Raw genomic sequence first — 22,196 nt, forward strand, 5'->3', positions numbered from 1 at the left:
TACACCAAACCTCTTTGCCGACAATAGACAATCTACAAGCTCACAACGCCTCACAGCGCGAGGCGTTGTGAGCTTGTAGATCGGCTATTTTTGACCAAAGTTCTCAGAATATGGACACTTAGGGTTCAAGTGGTTAATATAAAAAAAGAAGAAAAAGGTTTCTATCACACAAAGATTTGGAGGACCCCCTGTAGTAACTCTGGGGTCCTGGACCCCCTGTTGAAGACCCTTGCTGTATATAACTGAAAATGTATTTATTTTGTGTTTTACAAAAATATATATGTTGAAATACAAGCTTGAACTTGTGAGCACAAACATTTGGAAAAACTGTGGTAGACGGTTGAATATAGCCAGCCAGGAGTCATGAATGTGTGTTACTGTGTCCATGTGAAGCTCAGTGCTGCATGCTCAGCAAACATTCCCTGGATAAATGAGGGCTTTGTTTTCACCTGTTCTCTGTTTGCATCCACAGTGTTCATTTCTACCCAAGTTCTCCATCCACATAGAGACCAAATACGAGGACAACAAAGGATCCAACGACAACGTGAGTATCCCTTTGTGCGTTTGTTGTTGTTTTTCCAATGACCTTGTGAGTGATTGGCAGACTTTGTCACACAATGGCGTCATGCAAGAATAGTGAAAATAGCCATCTACATCTATCTAAAAGCTCACTATGCTTTACAAAACGACGTGTTGTGAGCTTGTAGATCTACCATCTTCAAAGGATTTTATACATTTGAAAACTTGTGAAATGACTTTCTGCACAATGAGTACTTTCTACTTTTGGTAATTAAAGTACATTTTGATACCGATACTTTTGTACTTTTACTCAGGTACATTTTGTACTTGTAACAGAGTACTTCGACATTGCAGTATTGATACTTTTACTTGTGAGTAAAAATGAATGCAAAATGTGAGTACATGTTCCACCAGCGTCTGGCAGCTTCTGGAGCTTCTGTGTAATCAGTTAATGCCTTAATGCTCTGAGAGACTGCCAGCTAATGCCTCCACCTGTTGGAGGGAACATTTCAATCTGGCCGCTGTCTCGCTTTCCTCTCTCCATCTCCTTCTGCCTCTCACTCCTCTCCAGTTTGCATTGTCATTAGTTATCTTGGCCATATTGATCTGCATCGCCTTGGCACCCAGCTCCAAATGCAACAGGAAAAGTGTGCAGTTGGGGGAAATTGGTTGATATTTACGGCAGTGGGTTTGGTCAGCTAGAGTATTCCTTCATGTTTTCTAATGAGGGGACTTTAAATCATTCTTCCACGGGAGACCATGCAGTTCCAACTCCTCTCCTCCCATCCTATTCGGCCTGGGTATCTGGAGGTACAGAAAAATCAACACTGTGTGTGTGTGTGTGTGTGTGTGTGTGTGTGTGTGTGTGTGTGCGTGCGTGCGTGCGTGCGTGCGTGCGTGCGTGCGTGCGTGCGTGCGTGCGTGAGTGCGTGCGTGCGTGCGTGCGTGCGTGCGTGCGTGTGTGTGTTTTTACAACAGTCAGAATGCCCCTTGGGTATGAGACCTAAAAGAGACTGAAACACAGATGTCAGTTCATAACTCTAACCTATACTGACTGACTGCTGCCTGTGGTCTCTACTAACACACACGCACGCACGCACGCACACACACGCACACACACACACACACACACACACACATGCGTTGACATAGCACTGTCCTTCCTCTAACACATACAGACACCAGCATATACAGTATACTATATATGCACCTTTTTGTGTGCACATTGCAGCGAAAAACAAAACACAAGGCTATGTGTGTGTGTGTGTGTGTGTGTGTGTGTGTGTGTGTGTGTGTGTGTGTGTGTGTGTGTGTGTGTGTGTGTGTGTGTGTGTGTGCGTGCATGCGTGTGTGCGCGCTATGGCCTTGTAGAACCAGCGAAAACACCCGAGACGTCTTCACAACAAAAGATGCTGGGAGAAAAAGAAGTGCCCAGCTGTGTTTTGTACTTGAGGGGTTACATAATTCCGTGTCATGTTCTCTGAACATGTGGCATGATCCTCCCCCATGTATGCACCGCACAGATGTATGGAAGAGCAAAAGAAAGACGGAAAGAAAGAAAGAAAGAAAGAAAGAAAGAAAGAAAGAAAAACAGACAGACAGACAGACAGACAGACAGACAGACAGACAGACAGATAAACAAACCAAGAATGAATGTGAAGATAGGAAAGGGTGTTGAGTAGACAGCATTGTGCATGTTCAAGGATATGTCCAATCTCTCTCTCTCTCTCTCTCTCTCTCTCTCTTTCCCTGTCCACTCCTTTACCCCCCACCCCACCCCACTCCACCCCTCTGTCTCTCACTCGCTCTGTCACCACCTGTTACTATCAACCCACGCCAGCCACTTAATTAAACACCTTTATTACGGCCTTATGCCAGATGATGACAATTACATCTGTGTTTGTCTTTTATTTTTATTCTCTCCCTCTGTCTCTCTCTCCTCTTCCCCTGTGTCCTCTCTCACTCTCTCCATCCCTCTCCATCCCTCTCTGTCTGTCTGTCTGTCTGTCTGTCTGTCTGTCTGTCTGTCTCTCTTTCTTTCTCTCTCTCTCTCTCTCTCTCTCTCTCTCTCTCTCTCTCCCTCTCCCCTTGGCTACAGTCTTGGCATGCTGACATATCACCCTGCTGTGCCAGCGGCACTCTTTCACACTGCAAGTGACAGAAAGGCCCCTTGAAGAGTGAGAAAGAAAAGAAGGGAGCGAGAGAGCACGTAGAGAGAGAGAGGGTGGGGAGGGAGAGAGGGAGAGAGGTAATGGAGAAAGGTGTCAATGACATATGATACCGTACAAGTCTTGAGTGAGCGTGCGTGGCACTGCGTGCGTGTGAGCGTGAGAAGGGGAGAGTCATTACCTTTGTTTGTGAGAGACATTTGGGCTCTTTAGACAGAAGGGAGAGAGGAAGGACAGCGAGAGGAGCCAGAGAGAGAACGTGGACAGAAAGGAAAGTATGAGAGAGGCATGGAGGAGGGGGCAGTAAAACACTGCAGGGGCAGTAAAGTATCTGCAGGGAGAAATCAACACATCGTCGTTGTCGGGTGGAAACCTTGTATGTCCAAGACCGTTTGTTTTGTATTTATCATTTTAAAAATGAATTAAACTAGTGAAAATAGCAGATCTACAAGCAGACCACGCCTCGCACCGCGAGGCGTTGTGTTCTTGTAGATCGGCTGTTTTCACTACTTTTGTGCGACAGCCGTGTATGATGAAGCAGGGCTATACTTGGTGAAAAAAGTACACATTTGAAGCTTGGAGATACAAGGTTTCTGCCCGACAGTGACGACATGCTCAACAGAGATGTGAGCCCCCGTCCCCATTGCAGACATCCCAACTTTGAGATCAGCATTTCCGGGAGGTCCCCTGTGTACGCGCGCGCAGCGCGCGTGCACCTGTTCGTTTTTTTTCTCGGATTTTACTCATTTTTCTACGGTTAAAAATGTTTAAAAATGGTTAAAAACTGTTAAAAACGGTTCTGCACGGCGGCCGAACCATTTTAGGTTTAATATAATCGGGTTAATTTATAGCATGATGTATTTCTTACCTATTTGGAGAAAGTTCTGTCACTATCATTACACAACAGCCTGCCTGCAGGCTGCCATGCGTCGCACAGGCTGCAAGATTGACAGTTTGACGACGAATGAGAACACATTTATTTGCATCGCGGGTCGCAGATCCGGTTCTAGACCGGATCCAGGCGGATATGGCAAGCATTTGCGGGAGCGGCCGGGATTTCCGGGAGGTTCGGTGCTACTCGCTGTCTGTCTGTCTGTCTGTCTGTCTGTCTGTCTGTCTGTCTCTCTTTCTTTCTCTCTCTCTCTCTCTCTCTCTCTCTCTCTCTCTCTCTCCCTCTCCCCTTGGCTACAGTCTTGGCATGCTGACATATCACCCTGCTGTGCCAGCGGCACTCTTTCACACTGCAAGTGACAGAAAGGCCCCTTGAAGAGTGAGAAAGAAAAGAAGGGAGCGAGAGAGCACGTAGAGAGAGAGAGGGTGGGGAGGGAGAGAGGGAGAGAGGTAATGGAGAAAGGTGTCAATGACATATGATACCGTACAAGTCTTGAGTGAGCGTGCGTGGCACTGCGTGCGTGTGAGCGTGAGAAGGGGAGAGTCATTACCTTTGTTTGTGAGAGACATTTGGGCTCTTTAGACAGAAGGGAGAGAGGAAGGACAGCGAGAGGAGCCAGAGAGAGAACGTGGACAGAAAGGAAAGTATGAGAGAGGCATGGAGGAGGGGGCAGTAAAACACTGCAGGGGCAGTAAAGTATCTGCAGGGAGAAATCAACACATCGTCGTTGTCGGGTGGAAACCTTGTATGTCCAAGACCGTTTGTTTTGTATTTATCATTTTAAAAATGAATTAAACTAGTGAAAATAGCAGATCTACAAGCAGACCACGCCTCGCACCGCGAGGCGTTGTGTTCTTGTAGATCGGCTGTTTTCACTACTTTTGTGCGACAGCCGTGTATGATGAAGCAGGGCTATACTTGGTGAAAAAAGTACACATTTGAAGCTTGGAGATACAAGGTTTCTGCCCGACAGTGACGACATGCTCAACAGAGATGTGAGCCCCCGTCCCCATTGCAGACATCCCAACTTTGAGATCAGCATTTCCGGGAGGTCCCCTGTGTACGCGCGCGCAGCGCGCGTGCACCTGTTCGTTTTTTTTCTCGGATTTTACTCATTTTTCTACGGTTAAAAATGTTTAAAAATGGTTAAAAACTGTTAAAAACGGTTCTGCACGGCGGCCGAACCATTTTAGGTTTAATATAATCGGGTTAATTTATAGCATGATGTATTTCTTACCTATTTGGAGAAAGTTCTGTCACTATCATTACACAACAGCCTGCCTGCAGGCTGCCATGCGTCGCACAGGCTGCAAGATTGACAGTTTGACGACGAATGAGAACACATTTATTTGCATCGCGGGTCGCAGATCCGGTTCTAGACCGGATCCAGGCGGATATGGCAAGCATTTGCGGGAGCGGCCGGGATTTCCGGGAGGTTCGGTGCTACTCGCGGGCGTCCGGGAGGAGACGCTGATTTCCGGGAGACTACCGCAACATCCGGGAGACTTGGGATGTCTGCCATTGCACTGTCAATTCCATACTGCTGTAGTGTGGGAACAGGAGTACTGTAGGTGTCGATTCAGTTGATTTCTGTTAATATCCCCATTCTCAACCTTCTATTGTTTACTTTACGTGACTCATCTTCACCCGTAGCTGAAATGGGAATACATTGAAGTCTCACATTTCCATAAAGTATGATGCTTTTGATCCTTTTGAATGAAAGGCCTGTCGTTCTCCCGTCCTCAACACCTTTGGTGTCCGTTTTGGTTCCATTTGTACACCAGGACTTTACTGTGCAGCAGAGCAAGTTAATTGTATTCACCTGATGTCCCATGTCTAAATGACTCCCTTGTTGGACGGCTAGAATGAACAGCAGCAGGTCTTTCAGGTTGCCAGGGCTGCGGTTTAGAGCCACTTGTCTTTGCTAGCACAAAGCGCTGCTTTCCTGTAATGCATGGGACTGCAAGTACAAAGTCTACCCCTGAGGCCTTTGTTGTTCACTTCTCATATTATGTAATTCTATTTGAACCATAGTTGGCTCTTCTGAGCCTTAACCCCTGAACATCACTTATTGTCGGCGAGTGACACCGTCGTCATACAGTAGGCTTTGGGACTATACATGTATGTTTCTGTAACATTATGATCTGGTACACATACAGACGCACGCACACGCGCGCGCACACACACACACACACACACACACACACACACACACACACACACACACACACACACACACACACACACACTCACACTCACATTATATATACGCACAGCCCAGAGACACAGCTCCACGTCAGATGGAGATCATAATGCTATTGTTTTTTTTTCCTGCCCTGCAGCTACAGTACTGTATATCGTGTGCTTATTACTGTGTGTGTGTGTGTGTGTGTGTGTGTGCGTGCGCAACCCAGCTTACATGAACATCAACCTCCACGTTTGTGAGTGTGTGTGTGTGTGTGAATGGCCATTGATGTGGAAAACTACTACACACTGTATGTTGGAGGATGATCCGAGAGAATAGATGGGTTGACTGCCCCCTGTTGGTTTTAATGGCCAATGACAAGGCATCTACTGGTACCAGGTGTCAAGTGAGGAACTATGGCAAGGGACAGTGTTTTTTGCAGGTCCTTCAGTCCGAGTGTATCAAAAAAGCAACTGGGTTAAGGCGGCGGAAGCTTGTGATTGGCTGCGCGGAGGTGCCAAAGTCAGGTCAGGGGGACGGAGATACACCTAAACCTAACCTTAACCCTAACCCTAACCTCAGTAAAACTAACACTGGTGAATGCTAACCTGGTGAATGCTAACCTGCCGACGCTGGTGAAAATGCTAACCTGGTGAATGTTACGTAAACTGGTTGGACCAACGGTGCTTAACCCTTGCTTTTTTGATACTCTACAAAATACTCTCCCACTAAGGCAGTATTTGCACAACTCAACAAAAACAGTATTTCTTCATGATACTAGGTTTGTTATTATATTTTATTGTGAACACACTGCCTGACGTTCACTGTACAAGAAGAACTTTATTAGACGTCTTAGTCTTAGTCTGAATTTCATTTTTTTGTTTTTCATTAATTGTTGTGTGCTTCACCCATGCACCTATCACAGATGCCAGTTTTACCAGTTGTGTAAAGGTTTTCAACATAAATAAATATATAATACTGTGTGTGTGTGTGTGTGTGTGTGTGTGTGTGTGTGTGTGTGTGTGTGTGTGTGTGTGTGTGTGTGTGTGTGTGTGTGTGTGTGTGTGTGTGTGTGTGTGTGTCAGCCACCCAACAGGCTGATATGATGTAGGACATTGCACCTTGTAGCTGTAGAGAAGGGCATTATGGACACAGTCGAACTGGGATGAGCAAGTATTGATTTTGTGTGCAGATCTTTGACAGTGAGCTCAAGGACCAGGAGAGAGAGGTGTGCTTCGTGGACATTGCCTATGATGAGATCCCTGAGCGCTACTATAAAGAGTCTGAGGTGAGTGTGTGTGGTGTGCGTGCGTGCGTGCGTGCGTGCGTGCGTGCGTGTGTGCGTGCGCGTGTGTGTGAGTTACTCTTAGTCTTATCCAGAGAGACGTACTATAAGCAAGGTAAATAATCATATAGTACATAGAGTGCAGAGAGACAGCGTGGAGCCTCAAGACACTAGGATACCAGGTAAACCATGAATTTAGTATCTGTATAAATAATACATTACGTTAAATAGCATTGAAGTTACAAGCCTTGAAGGTAGGGGTATTAAATTTAGACGCACAACCACAATTTGAGGGGGGGGGGGGGGGGTCATTAAAAATCTCTTGCGTTGATCCATCAGCAGCGGTTCTGTGTGCGATTGTTTTGAAGGGTGATTATACTCAGATAGTTAGCAGTGGAGTGAGAGTGTTGGTAATTAGCTTTAGTGCTTTTTTGATTATAGATTTCCCTGAGCATTATTGAGACTGAATAGATATTCTCCAGAGACAAGGCAGGTCTAATGTGAACGTTAGTTAATATCACTGTTTAAAGGGCCTACACCATGCTTTTAAAACTATATTTTTTGTATAAATATATGCTCAAAATTGAGTCTTAGACAGGTTTTAACCCTCAACAAACACTCTGACCATTCCTTTGTTTGTTCTAGCTCTACTATAATGAGGCTCTCCAGCTGCAATACCAAAAACGGCCTCTGTTTGCTCAGTGGCGCATCTAGTGGGGTTTTTCCAAAGAAAAAAAACTTTTTTGAAAAAAATTTTTTTTTGATTTTTTTTTTTTTTTTTTTTTTTTTTTAACAGAAACGTGTGTGACGTCACACGCGTCAATTCTCAGAACAGCACTGTTCTGAGAGCTTCTCATCTCTGTCTTCCCAAAACCAGAGAAAGACACACTTGTCAGAAATAGGACTTTGTGAGGATAGAAGGTGCCAGTGGGACACCAAAAAAAGGTTTTAAAATAGAAAAAGTGAAAATTCATGGTGTAGGTCCTTTAAGACATGGATCTAAATTTAGGCTCCCTATAACGGTTATGTATCTGGTGTGCTGAAACAGTTTGGCTTAATTTTTACTGACTGAATGTTTGGTGTGTGTGTGCGTGCATGCGTGCGTGCGTGCGTGCGTGCGTGCGTGTGTGCGTGTGTGTGTGTGTGTGTGTGTTGTCATTTATGCTAGGACCTGAGGTACTTTAAATCAGAGAAGACGTCTCGGGGGATTCTCCAGGAGGGCTGGAGGGACAGCCAGGACCCCATCATGTGTTCCTACAAACTGGTCACTGTCAAGTTCGAGGTCTGGGGCCTGCAGACTCGTGTGGAGCAGTTTGTCCACAAGGTATTGTCAGGGGCGTCACAAGGGGGGGGGAAAGTGGGACTGAGTTACTAGGGCCCAAGGTGGAGGGGCCTTCATTATTTTATACTTTAGCTATTGAAAAATAGCAGATCTACAAGCTCACAGCGTGGCACCGAGTGCCGCGCTGCGAGCTTGTAGATCTGCTATTTTTGAAATTCGTGAAAATGTGTGCAAATCTTTTAATATGTATTTTTAAGCGAACATTTGTAACTCAAATCTTGCTTCTGGGTGTCCCTGGACCTAAATATTTTGAGATGGGGGTCCGTGAACAAATACATATAATTTTGGGGGTCCTTCACATGAAAAAGTTTGAGCAACACTGACATAGAAACATACGGTAGGTTTTTCAAAAAACCTTAGAAGGATTTGAAATATTCGAAGACTTGCACAAATGTTCAAGATTTTTCAAAAATAGCAGATCTACAAGCTCGCAGTGCGGCAGCTTGTAGATCTGTTATTTTTCAATAGTTAAAGTTGTTTTAAGCTGCAATGGTTCCGCTGTTCTCTGCCTGCCATTAATCGTACATGTTGTGTTACAAAATCCTTTTACAAAGAAAAATCACTGCTAGAATACATGAAATACAATCATCCCCATGTACTTTATACAGACAAACATCAAATTCACATGTAAGATAAAGAAAAACGTAAAGACAAAACCAAATGACAGCTCTGCGTTGGCACAGTGTGTTGGGATTGATCAGGAGTGAGTGATACAGCACTGTTTAGTGACGTGCCCTACTGTGTTGCGTTGCAGGTGATTCGAGATGTGCTGCTACTGGGACACCGGCAGGCCTTCGCCTGGGTGGACGAGTGGATTGGTAGGTCTGACAGGCATGGTGTCCGTCCTTGCATATAGGTTATTGCACACCTCGCTGCAAAATGCTTACTCCTACAAACGGTGCAAGCATAGGCCCACATGACTGTGTGTCTCTCAACGAAAATAACGGATTCTCCAGAGAAAAGATGTTTTCAGTTGAAAATTGGTTATTTTCTCTTGGAGGCACAGTCATGTGATTAATTTATTAGGCTTAACCCACTACAATATATGACCTAGATACTAGCATTAATCTAATGTATATATGTGTCACTACATTAATTTTGCATACAGTACATAGTGTTTTGAATACATGAATTATATAATTCAACTGACTGTTCACAGACATGATTTTTACACTAATAATAATATGATTTAGGATTTCTTACCTCCATGCCTGCCTTATATTATAAAGTATTAACAAATTGATGTTGTTACAAAAAAAATTTGCACTACTTTTTACCACGATGCTTAACTATTATGTAAAATCAATGTATGATGAATGCAATCTTCCTTCAACCCCCATCACTGCATCTAACCTTTTATTTGCTCTGCTTTAAACATCCTGTTTCCTATCAGTAAAAACCCACTATAATGACAAATATTGTGCAGAGGATGTGTGTTGCTTTGAAGACTTCTTTCATGTTTCAAGGCACACGAGTGGAGGGGTCATATTGTTCTTAAGACCGTCACTTAAAGATAGAGTTGGTTAAAACAAGGTTTCTTGTTAAAAAGTTAAAACTATATTGTGATAGTAATCATTGCTATTGAATGTTTGTTCAGTAACAGGGGTCTCCCGGTCTCGCCAGCTCTTTAATATGACACATATGACACATATGTGCATATCTCCTTGTATGGGCCGTTCTGTTTGTGACGTTAGTTATCTCCATATATGGAGTTCCGTGCTCATATGGACATAAAGTAGGGACATAGGGACCTACACACAAATTGGTATCCCAACTTGAAAAAGCATTTTCTGTTTACTAAAGAGCTGGAGAGACGGGGGTCTGGGAGACGCCTGTTACTGAACAAACACTCTAGTCTATAGCAATGATTAATATCACAATATAGAGCTTACTTTAATGAAAGATTAACCATACCTTACCTTTAAATGGTCATGCACCACTCAATGTATGCAACCAAATGTGATCACAATACAAGTAATAAAAGATACGTGCTAATGTCACTGCAGGTGCAACAAAACTTTGTTTGTAGTTCCCAAGTCAATGCACCAAAATATAGGAAATAATGTAAATGCAACACCTGGGATTCGATCCCAGGTCTCCCATGTGAAAGTCTAATATCTTAACCATCAGACCAAAGGGATATCTCTATGGATTGGTGGAGATACTAGACTTTTTTTGAAGCCATCAGGCTGAGGCAGTGAGTCACTCCGCTACATAAGCAAGAATAAGAAAAAGAGACATTTCAACCAATTATACTAAAAGCAAAGAAAAACCATACCTTGTACATTATCACATTTTAAAATATCAAATGTAAAAACTATGGGGAACTCACTCCGTGCAGAGAAGATAATAGGGACAGTAACATAATTTCCTAGAGGTAGTGAATTTATCTGATGTTGTTATCTGATCAAAATAAATGACGTCCGTACAGTAGATACAGTAGTATACAGTAGATAAACAGTATTAATGTCCACATTCCACTTAGAGAACAAGAGAGAGAGAGAGAGATTATTTTCCATATTGCCCTTAATAAAAACAACATAAGAAAATGCCAATAAAATGCCTACTGACAGTTAGCAGATTGTGTAATGTAGACCTTGCCAAGCCTTTGGCTGTGACAAAGGACAGGATATTTCATTGATGCTCTCTGAAACATGAAAGCTTTGTCTGTCTGTCTATCTGATTGTTTGTGTGTCTAGTTATGAGAGAAATAGCCTTGCCCGCAACCATATGGTGCAGTATCCCTTTCACATGGTACAGAGATGTTTCCATAGCTGTAGGGCATGCAGATAGCAGCTCTCTATCACTCTCTTCCTCTCTACCATTAACAGCTGTCCCTGACATCCTGACGCGCTCCTCCCTCCCACTAACCCGCCGCCCCTAACATCCTCACGCACTGGCTTGTTTGGGATGCATTTTTGCCTTGGAATGATTTTGTTCCCCATTTCTCACTTAGTGTTTGCATACCCTTTCCAACAGTCCAATGTCTTTGTTGGGTCTGGATTATTCATGCTTGACCTTTATTGTTGGACCTCATAATTCCTTCCTTCTCTCCCGCCCTCCCATCCTCCTAACACGGCTTGGGTTTGACTAGCTGTCTCCTCCAACCTCTCTGGGTCATGGGAAGCTAGCGCTGTGACCTCCAATGCTTGACCTTTTGAGCTTTTGTGTTCAAACCACCCTAATAGAAACGACTAATCAGCTGACAGAAATGCTATGCTCAACCCCCCCCCCCCCCCCCGCCGCCCCCCCAAAACGCGATTGCCATGATTGAGAACTTAACATTTTAAGAGGAGTTAACGCCCTAATTGCACCCTCCGCCCCCTGCCCCTCCTGTTCCAGATATGACTTTGGATGATGTGCGGCATTACGAGAGAAAAATGCATGAGAAAACCAACATTAAAGTTTGCCATGAGCAGCAAGAGCATTCCACAACAACCTCACCTTCACTGGATGGCATAGAGATCCATGACAAAGCCAGCGTATGTGTCTTTTCATTGTTTATTTGAGTGGTTCTCAACCTGTGGGTCGGGACCCCCCAGGGGGGTCCCCAGATTATTTTGGGGGGTCCCCAGATGATTAACTTAATGTGAAACTCAACAGCAAACAAACCAACGTAAAGTTTTAAGTGTATCTGCACATTTCCAAAGTGACAATTTAAGGACTTTTTAATACCTCTAAAATGACAAATTAAACATGTCCAAATTGTCAAATATTAGAAGCAGAAATTGTGAAAATAGCCGATCTACATGCTCACAACGCCTCGCAACGCAAGGCGTTGTGAGCATGTAGATCTGCTATTTTCACAATACTGTGTTATATAAAATGTAATGTCTCAACTGTTAGTGCTCCTCAGGTTGGGGGTGGTGGGGTCCCCATTTAAAATATGATTATTTTGGGGGTCGCGGCCTGAAAAGGTTGAGAACCACTGGTTTATTTTGCTCCATCTCTCCCTCCACTGTCTCAAGTTTGAACTGTATGAATTTGACTTAACTCTCCCCTGGACATGACCAGTGTTGTACCCGAACGCGTTCAAAGAACGATCGTTCATGAACACGTTCATATTTTGGGCGAACGTGAACTGAACGTAATTGTTTTCGCTTGATGAACGATATTGTCGAACGCGGTCATTCTGACGCCCGTGAACGGCGTTCGTCGGCGTTTGTCGGCCGTTCATGCGGCGGTCCGCGCCTCCGCGGTCGTCTGTCCTCTCCTCTCTCTTTTCATTCACATGCTCCAATAGCAGGCACTGCACGCAGCTCATCGTGAACGTTGATATGAAGTGCTGTCTGCTCTCTGCAGCTGCACTGTGAATCTCCTCCTCGTTACGTCTGGCAAGCCTGACTATACTTTGTCCTATGTGTTGCACAGCGAAAATAGCTGATCTGCAAGCTCACAACGCGTCGCATCCAGGAGACAACGTGAGCTTGTAGATCAGCTATTTTAACCAACGCGGAAACATGCTGTGCGCGAGGTTTAGAAACGTCTGCCTTCTAGTGGGGTTCCTTGTACATGTAATTTTTTGTTTTCATTTCAAATGTGTGTTAAAGTTTATTTTTCACTTCCAATTTGTAGATTATGGTCTATAGAACAATTTTGGTTCGAGTGTCAAGACAGTAGATTGAAGAAAAATATATTTTTTGCCCTATTTCCAAAATGACCAAAATCGGAATTGTGTTTTTTGAACAATGTCTTAGTTTTCCCACAACTGCTGTGTAATATATATATATTTTTATTGCTATATCAAGTCAATACTGTGTGGGGAATCAATTGGAGTCAAATATTTGTTTTGAATATTATGATATTTCACACAATGAGACAATAACATGGTTATTACATTCAGCCCTTCACAATAAGGGTGCAGGAAGACACATAAATATTGTGGGCACCTCAATGTTAAGTTGGATGAAATTATTGCTGTGTGTGGTTCTATATGGGCTGTGTCAATAATGTTGACAAATAATAGCATGCAGCAACGTCTAAACATTTATATAATATATATGGACCTATACATATATTTTTTTTCTTCTTTTTTTTCGTTCTTTTTTTCTTTTCTTTTTTGAATAGCCAAAAGTATAAAAAAAACATGGTTAAAAAAAGAACGAAAAAGAACTAAGTTAGTTCATTTTGGGAAACCATGAACTTAGTTCAAAATATAGAATTATGAACTATGAAATGAACTAGTTCATTTTAGAAGTTCTGAACTTGAACTTGAACTAGTTCGTTTTTAAAGTGAACTTTCCCAACACTGGACATGACCACATTCACACACATCCACTCACCCTGACCTATGTTGTTTAATTATGCAGGGAGGCAACCATTAAAGACCTGTAGACTGGGAAACTTTGAAATATGTACAGAATGTTGGATCCAACCACCTGGTCTGTCTTTTTCCCCCTGTCCAATTCGTTTTGTTTTCCACATCCTAAGCATATCATACCACCTCTCTCGACTGACAAAGTTTCAAAGTTCTCTCCCGTGTCATCAAAATAGTAGTGTGCTCAGTAAAGCCAGCCTGCTACTTCAGTACACAGCATTACCCATAACCTGATCTGTCCTCACCACAGAGTGAGGTTCTCCTTATAAATCTAGCTTCTATTGGGTTTCTATGTAAATGTGTTTTTATGTGTTCTGTCTGGATGTGATTTGTTGTGTTTTTTTAATGTACCCCTTTAATAGATTTCTGCACATGCAAGCAATGACAGAATCTCTACCTGTTGCTTGCAAGAGGTTGACAAAGTATTTTCAATTAAATTCAGTTATTAGTTTCTCGCCTTAAAACAACATTTGTGTTCAGCATGTGATTATAGTTCCCTCTTGCTTTATGCTGCAGTATTAGCGCTACAATGCCTTTGTTTTATGACCGTTGTCTCCCTCTACCGCAGAGAGGTAATTGCAAAGATGTCTGAACTACCATAAAGATGGCTGTGTCCAATCTAGTGTGCCGTCTAGTCTTGTGTAGCCAGACAATCAGTGGTCTCATATATTCATTACAATGACAAGAAATCTATTATTTGCAATATTGCTTTCTGCATGCGTTGGGCAATGAGTAATATTCTAATAGGCAGCCTTTACCTACTGTATGAAGGTTATGACATTCTCTCATTGTAGCCCCTTTCTATCTCTCTTCAAAATCAGACATGACGATGGATGAGGTGAGAGAGTTTGAGCGCGCCATCCAGGAGGCCACCAACGAGAAGATTGGGATGTTTCCCCCATCAATCTCCATCACCGAGACACCCCTGTCCTCTTGCACCCACACTGGTCCTGCCAGTGCCCCTGCCACCCCTATGTGCACTGACGCGCCTGAGTTCCTCTCAGTTTCCAAGGACCGGCCTCGCAAGAAGTCTGCCCCAGAATCCCTGACCCTACTTGACCCAGTCTCCACTGGTGTCTCCAAAAGCTCCTCTCTGAGCCCACCTGCGTCAAACCACTTCCTGTCAGTCACGCCTCCTCCTGCCGACTCTGACCACGCTCAGTTAGAGGGGGAGTAGAGAGGCCTTGGGATGCTTTCCTCCCTTCTGCTTTACCTTTTTCCTTCGCCCATTGTCTTAGTAGCTCAATGAGACTATAGTCTAACCTCTACACAGCAGTGCCCAGACCTTCCAAGTTCTCTAGCCATATCCCAGGATTCAGGCCCCTCGCACACGCACACGCAAACGCACACTCACACGCACACACACACACACACACACACACACACACACACACACACACACACACACACACACACACACACACACACACACACACACACACACACACACACACACACGCGTGCCAACTTCTAGGTCCAGAATTTCCACACCAGACAGTCTTTATTTTCCACTAACCTTCGCTCTGACCAGGCAGCTGTAGGCTCAGCCACCATGGTGGTTGACTTCCTCTTCCTGTAAATCTAACTAATAAGATTTCTTGTTTTGTTGTGCCACTCATTTAAGCAGTGTTCATTTGTTCAAATAAGTTATAAATTAAGTGACCAGTTCATTTCAAACCACAATCTTTTATTGACTGGTGAGAAAAACATAATTGACTCAAGGAAATAACAATCAGACTTTACAGACTACAGAAGAATTTGAATGACAGAAATCTGTTCATAATTATGTGCAGTCTCGTAATGCAGTGGTTCTCAGGTTCTCAACCTGTGGGTCGGGACCCCCAGGGGTCCCCAGATGATTAACTTAATGTGCAACATTGTTTTCTCACTCAACAGTAAACAAAAACTTTAAGTGTATAGAGGGTATCTGCACATTTCTAAAGTGATAATATAAGGACTTTTTAATACCTCTGAAATGACAAATTAAACTTTGGCCAAATTGTCAAATATTAGAGGCAGAAATTGTGAAAATAGCCGATCTACATGCTCACAATGCCCCCCGAGGCGTTGTGAGCAGTGCTGTGTTCTACCTGTCACGTGGGTTTACGGAGTATGCTGTGATAGACATTTCTTTGAAAAAGTGTATGCCCTCTTGAACCTTTCAGAGTAGCGTATCTGATAGGCATTATGCACTGGCGTAGTGCTGGCCACACGAATAGTCGCGGATCATAGATTATAGTATGCCCTAAAAGAAAGTCTAGAACACACCACTGGTTGTGAGCATGTGGATCTGCTATTTTCACAATAGAACTGTGTTATACAAAATGTAATTTCTCAACTCTTAATGCTCTTAATGGGTGGGGGGGGGGGGGTTCCCCCAAATATGATTATTTTGGGGGTCGCGGCCTGAAAAGGTTGAGAACCACTGTGTTAATGAAGAGCTGCTTTACTTCCTCTAGTGAACCACCTGCAAAGCGAGAGTGTGGCAGTGAAAACTAGACACATTTTGTGCACACTTGTTTGCAATGTATTTTGTATTATCACCGCTGAGCGAGATGTTATCCCGCTTATTACCCGGCTACTCAATAAAATTATTAATTTGACTCAAAACTAAAATCAAAACAAAGTATTTCCATGTTTACAGACTGATGAAACGCCTGAAAGTATTCCACAAGTGTTGCGCTGGGGGCACGCCCAGCGCAACACGGTCGCCTTGGAAAACAAGGAAGTGCTGATCAAATAGAATCCATTTTCTGATACTGCGTCGTCTATTTCTCGCCTCAAATGTTTTGAAAAACATCCTTGAGAGCAACGTTTAGTTGTAAATGACGCTGTGTGTTTGTTTACATGGCTGGCATGTTGGATACGGCACTAAATTCACACAGCGCAGCCTGATAGGCAGCGGTCCGTCATAGAGCTTGACCAATCAGAATCAAGCATTCAACCAAGCCGGGTAATAATACATAATAACAATCTGATTGTCAATTATTAAAAATAGATAAAATAAAAGGTCACTAAATAGGCCTACAACAGGCCTCGCCAGTCTAGTTTTTAGTTGAAAGTAAATTCTAAATTAAAAATCAAACCTCGGTTCGAAGTGGAGCGGTGAATTTGAGCAGCTGTACCCTATGTGAGTGAGTGAGTGAGTGTAAACTGTGCCTGTGAGTGAGTGGTGAGTGTGCCTGGCCTGCACAAAACAGCGCCCCTCCTTTAACTAGTGTGTTGTGTGTGGCCACTCAAGGTATTGCCCAGGCTACGGACAGGGCCAGCCAGCCACCCACCCACCCACCCAGCCAGCCAGCCAGCCACATACCCACGGATATACCTGTTCATTGGGAGCGCTTTCACCGCTCCAAAAATCCAAACGTATTTAGTAGCTGTTGTAAGCTAAATTCACACATTCAAAGCCATGCACACACAGTAAAGTCCTGAATGTTAAGGACATTTCACACCAGGAGCGTTTATAAATTTGCACGGTTAATTCACATGACTTTTTACTGCTGTTTGTGTCATGTGTACATCTATAAATATTACACTGCAGTAAAGCAAAGTAATTACTTTTTTGAATAAAAGCATGTGTATGCATCACCGCCAAATTATAGTCGTGAAACATTCGCATCATCACGCTCCCGGTGTGTAAAGACTTTTTAGGGTCCATTTTATACTATCAGCATTTTACTGTGTTGATACCAATTACATTAATGTCAGCCACACACTGATGGCCCATCCCATTCACACTGGCCTCAGGTCCTTCTCTCATCACTTTCTCATCCTTCAACGTCAGTCAGTACAACAGCCAAACAGAACATCCCATTCTAACTGGCCTCAGATGCTTCTCACATCACATGAACCTTCAACAGATACCAGATCAGTACAATCACTGAATCACCTCAGGTCTCCCTGACTCTATACACCCTGAGTTATACTTGGTTGTGCATACTGTAGTGTAGGTGTTACCCACCGAAAAGCACCGGAAGTATAAATCAGGCTTGTCCAGCTCACACTGAAGACAGGGACTATAACGTCGTTGTCGGGTGGAAACTTTGTATGTCCAAGACCGTTCGTTTTGTATTTATCATTTTAAAAATGAACCAAACTAGTGAAAATAGCAGATCTACAAGCACACAATGCCTCGCACCGCGAGGCGTTGTGTGCTTGTAGATCGGCTGTTTTCACTACTTTTGTGCGACAGCCTTGTATGATGAAGCAGGGCTTTACTTGGTGAAAAAACGTACGATTTGAAACTTGGAGATACAAGGTTTCTGCCCGACAGTGACGATAAGGTATACCATTTACCTTCTACTCCCTCAGCAGACGTTACAACCCAGGAACTAATACCAGGCTACTTAATATTTGAAGGTTTTACAAAACATCAGCACATATGGAACATTTTCATATTAACATTTTAGGTTAAGTTACTGTTATATAAGCTTTTGACAATGTAATGATATCACATCATTGTTACACTGTGTACCACCTAAATTTAAAATGGCCTTACTCTCGTTTAAAATGTATTTTAAAGGTATTGGAAGTGCCCAACAATACTTTGGGGGAAATTTCCAAATATATGATGTACTTACAAAGCTGTGAGAATGCAATATAAGCACAAACAAATACATTTGCACACTCTTACATTGTGTTGTCACTCATACAGAAGTACATGATGCATATGGGATATTTTCAGTGAGTAAATACACAGTCCCAATATAAACATAGTATAGTATTTTTCCATAGGCTAATAGATAGGACATTTACCCTGGAATTAACCAATTGAGGAGTTCAATTAACTTTATCATTGCACATCATACCCAATTTGACAGCGATGCAATTGCAACAGCAAATGAACATACATGTTAACTGAAAAGAATGCTGGGTATTTCATGTGATGTAAATGTAACCCAATCTTATAAAACCAACAAAGAGGTCTAATGTTATGTGTAGGAACATGGCCATTTGGGGGACTTTTCAATTACTCAGTGGTTGCTCCTTGAACCTGTCTGAAGGTTACAGGGAACGTCCATTGGGTGGGGACAGGGCACTTGCATCAAAGTGATCTTATGCTGTCCTTTCTTTGAAGTGCATTGATTGCGTTGTGTTCGCAGGCATGCTGACAATATTGCTTGCCAGTGTTGGTTATATATTATATATTATATATTAAAGCCAGCATTTTTTTTCATTGGCTTAGAAGAATGTGTTTAAAAGAGGACCATACTTTGCAGCATCATTTGTTTGTACTTGGCTTGTTCTGCTATAGCTGCTATCTGAAACCCTATCAGGTAAGCAGACACAGGAGGACAGCATGTATTTCTGTAATGGAAACCCCCCCTCTTTCTTTAACAATTACATCTATCAAAGAAGGGGCTCTGATATGATGCATGGAATGCCCACAGACATACATGATATGTTAAGTGTATGTGTAGATATTGTAAATTGCTGGATGTGTATTTGGTAATGCAAATGTATGGAGAAAGTGAATTCCACCTCTGCAAGCTCCATAGTATGCCTAATTTACACTCTGTAGCATGGCGCTGTCGTGCGATGGAGTATAGATTAAGCTAGTTGTGTACAATAGAGGAGCAGAGTTTGGTGGAAAATGTTAAGCACGTCGCAAGACCCTACAAACTCTCAACTCAGTGCCTCTTGCATGCAACAAATGTATCGTCTATGTATGCCAAACCCTCCGAACATATTTCAGATATGAAAACACATTTTGGTGTTTCACTTAACCTGTCAATTTGTTTTTTAATCAAGAATAAACTAATCGCTTTAACGCATTTTTACGAATAATGGAAATATTCCACCGATTTACATAGCCACGCCTATACTGCTTGATCAAATCCTTCACTCAGTCCTATCAAGTCACATCAATGTAACAGGGATATAGTGTGTTGACGCTGCATTTTGTAATAATGTTAATAATAAACTATTTATAAAGCACTTTTCAAATCAGAAAGGCAAAGTGCAAAGTGCTTTGCAAGATAAATTACAGCCATAAGGGAAAAACAACAGCCAGTTAAAACTCAAATGGTAAAATACACAACAATAAAACAAATAAAATCAATATTCAACATATTGAGTCAAATGTAAAAGTACAGCATGCAAGGAAATACGCGTGGTTAATATAGGCAATAACATTTTTGAAAAGGCCTTGGTGTATGTTTTCAGGAGTGATTTAAAAGATGCCACGACTATGCTAGCCTTGGATTCTCATGCAGGGCATTCCAGACCACAATCACCCAAGGTGACGAGACACGTTTTGGGAACAACCAAGAGAGCCTACATGAGGATCTAGGACACAAATAAACACTTAAAGGAGTAGATTACTTATTTTCTATCAGTTACAAACCCCAGGAAGCCTTGAATTCATGGAAATTGTTTTGTTTTTGTCTCCAGTAGCAGACTCCATTGCAGGTCATTTGAGTCTCCTACCAGAGACTCCACTGGTCATCAAATGATTGACTCAGGAATGCGACCCAAACAAAACAATGTCCATGAATGCAAGGCTTCATGGGCAGGGTTCCCACGGTCATGAAATTCCTGGAAATATTTTGAAATTAGAAAAATATTATTTCAGCACTAGAAAAGTTTGGGAATTGATCAAGGGTCCTGGAAGGTCCTGGAAAAAATAGCTATGCATTGTTTTTGATTATTGATTTTGTTAACTCATTTACTGCCACCATAAATCAACTTTGAGGGTTCCCTGCCACAATTTTTGACTTGGCTTGTGCATGTCCATCGTGCACGATCCGCATGCACGCCACGGTTCGTTCGCAGCGTGCACGCTTTCTTTTTGCTACACTGCCTTTCTTTGGGCATTGCACATAGGAGTAAGCAACTCGTTATTGCTCTGAATTATTGTTACATAGTCCTGGAAATTGAGTTAAATATTCTGGAAAGGTTTTGGAAATTCATTGGTAAAACTGTGTGGGAACCCTGCATGGGGTTTGTAACTTAAAGAAAATAAGTCATTTTTTGGTTGAACATTGAAAATGATGTCCTGAATATTTGTGCAGTTAATATTCCAAACTTGCTCATCAACAAAGTATTGTGACTTAGGAAGGATAAACAGGCCTTCTCCCTGGTAATACCATTGACTCATTGTAAAATGCATTTTGCACAAGTTGACAATGAAGGATTGCGCAACAGCAGAGTGAAATCTAGTTTTGTTGGATCAATGTCCTTCACTTTAAAACAATAACCTAATAGAGCATGTAGAAGGGACAGAGTCCAGCTGATGGTCTAGCCCACAAATATTGTTAAAAAACGCATTTTCACTAGCCGTTATTTAAAAAATAATATATATGCCTCTCTAGCTATTTATTTCCGATGGTAGCTTTTAATGGTAGGTCTTTTTGTTCTGATTTAATTCCTTCTGTTATATGCCACGTTACATTGGCCTGCTGTTTGAATATAAGATCATGTATATTTCTATCTCTGCTGTTGACTATCTCTCTTGACAATAACTCAGAAATCCAGGGACATGTTTGATCTATCATGGGCTATGAAATCATATAATGCAACATATCTAATATAGTCCAATCCAATAGTATAACATCACGCTGGTATTTTGTTGAAAGAGTAACATATTCGATTGTAAATACTGTAGTGGCTTGTATTGGTTTTCTTACATTGTTTTCATTCCAAATAACAATAAAGATGTCACTTGAATTTGTTTTAAAAAACAAGAAATATATCATGATGCATTGTGGTATGGATTATGTAATGTTACATCTTTAAAGGACAATTTTTGGAGACGTGTATTAAATATCGTTTTGTTTTCGCTCAGATCAGGCTTAATTCAGAATGTCACTGAAATGGATCATTGAATGTCATATTGAATCCTCCTCATCTATTTTTGGATATTACGTTCAGTTGAGTTCCCACCAGGGACGTGCTGGGCCCCTGATTCAGCCCGAGAAAAAGAGTTGGAGAGGCCCTAATTATTTTTTAATATATATATTTCGTTGTTGTCAGGTGGAAACCTTATATGTCCAAAACCGTTTCTTTTGTATTTATCATTTAAAAATGATTTTAACTAGTGAAAACAGCCGATCTACAAGCACACAACACCTCGCACCGCGAGGCGTTGTGTGCTTGTAGATCTGCTGTTTTCACTACTTTTGTGCAACGGCCTTGTATGATGAAGCAGGGAAGAAATGTATTGAAACTTGGAGATATGAGGTTTCTGCCCGACAGTGACGATTTACTTTGTTGGCCGCCCAGCCCCCAAAATGGAACGAAGGCCGATATTTTATTTTTAATGTTTTCCTAATGGCCGGCCTGGACCGGCCGGGAATGAACCGGCCGTTCGGGAGTTGTCCCGCTTTTCCCAATGGCCAGCACGTCCCTGGTTCCCACTCCTCGTGACAGCAGTGCACTTTGATTTTCCTGTTGCTTTTCGTAACCCTGCAGGACAAAATAATTTGTAACAGCTGTGAAATATTAAAGCTCCAACAGGGTTACTGCTCTGATGTTTGCTTGCCATGCT

At 42.4% G+C, this 22,196-nt stretch overlaps 1 protein-coding gene across 1 annotated transcript in view; it reads left to right on the forward strand.

The window, feature by feature from the left end:
* Positions 1–21,715, forward strand: part of LOC308281290 (cytoplasmic phosphatidylinositol transfer protein 1-like) — a 104,035-nt gene extending 82,320 nt beyond the window's left edge. The window contains exons 4-8 of the mRNA XM_080721433.1: positions 473–544; positions 6,957–7,052; positions 8,218–8,373; positions 9,146–9,209; positions 14,530–21,715. Of these exons, the coding sequence (XP_080577559.1) occupies positions 473–544; positions 6,957–7,052; positions 8,218–8,373; positions 9,146–9,209; positions 14,530–14,885 (744 nt within the window). The 3' untranslated portion in view covers positions 14,886–21,715. The remainder of the gene's footprint in view (positions 1–472; positions 545–6,956; positions 7,053–8,217; positions 8,374–9,145; positions 9,210–14,529) is intronic.
* Positions 21,716–22,196: the final 481 nt, after the last annotated feature.

The sequence above is a fragment of the Nannobrachium achirus genome (assembly GCF_963921795.1).
Source record: "Nannobrachium achirus genome assembly, chromosome: 3".
Lineage (NCBI taxonomy): Eukaryota > Metazoa > Chordata > Actinopteri > Myctophiformes > Myctophidae > Nannobrachium > Nannobrachium achirus.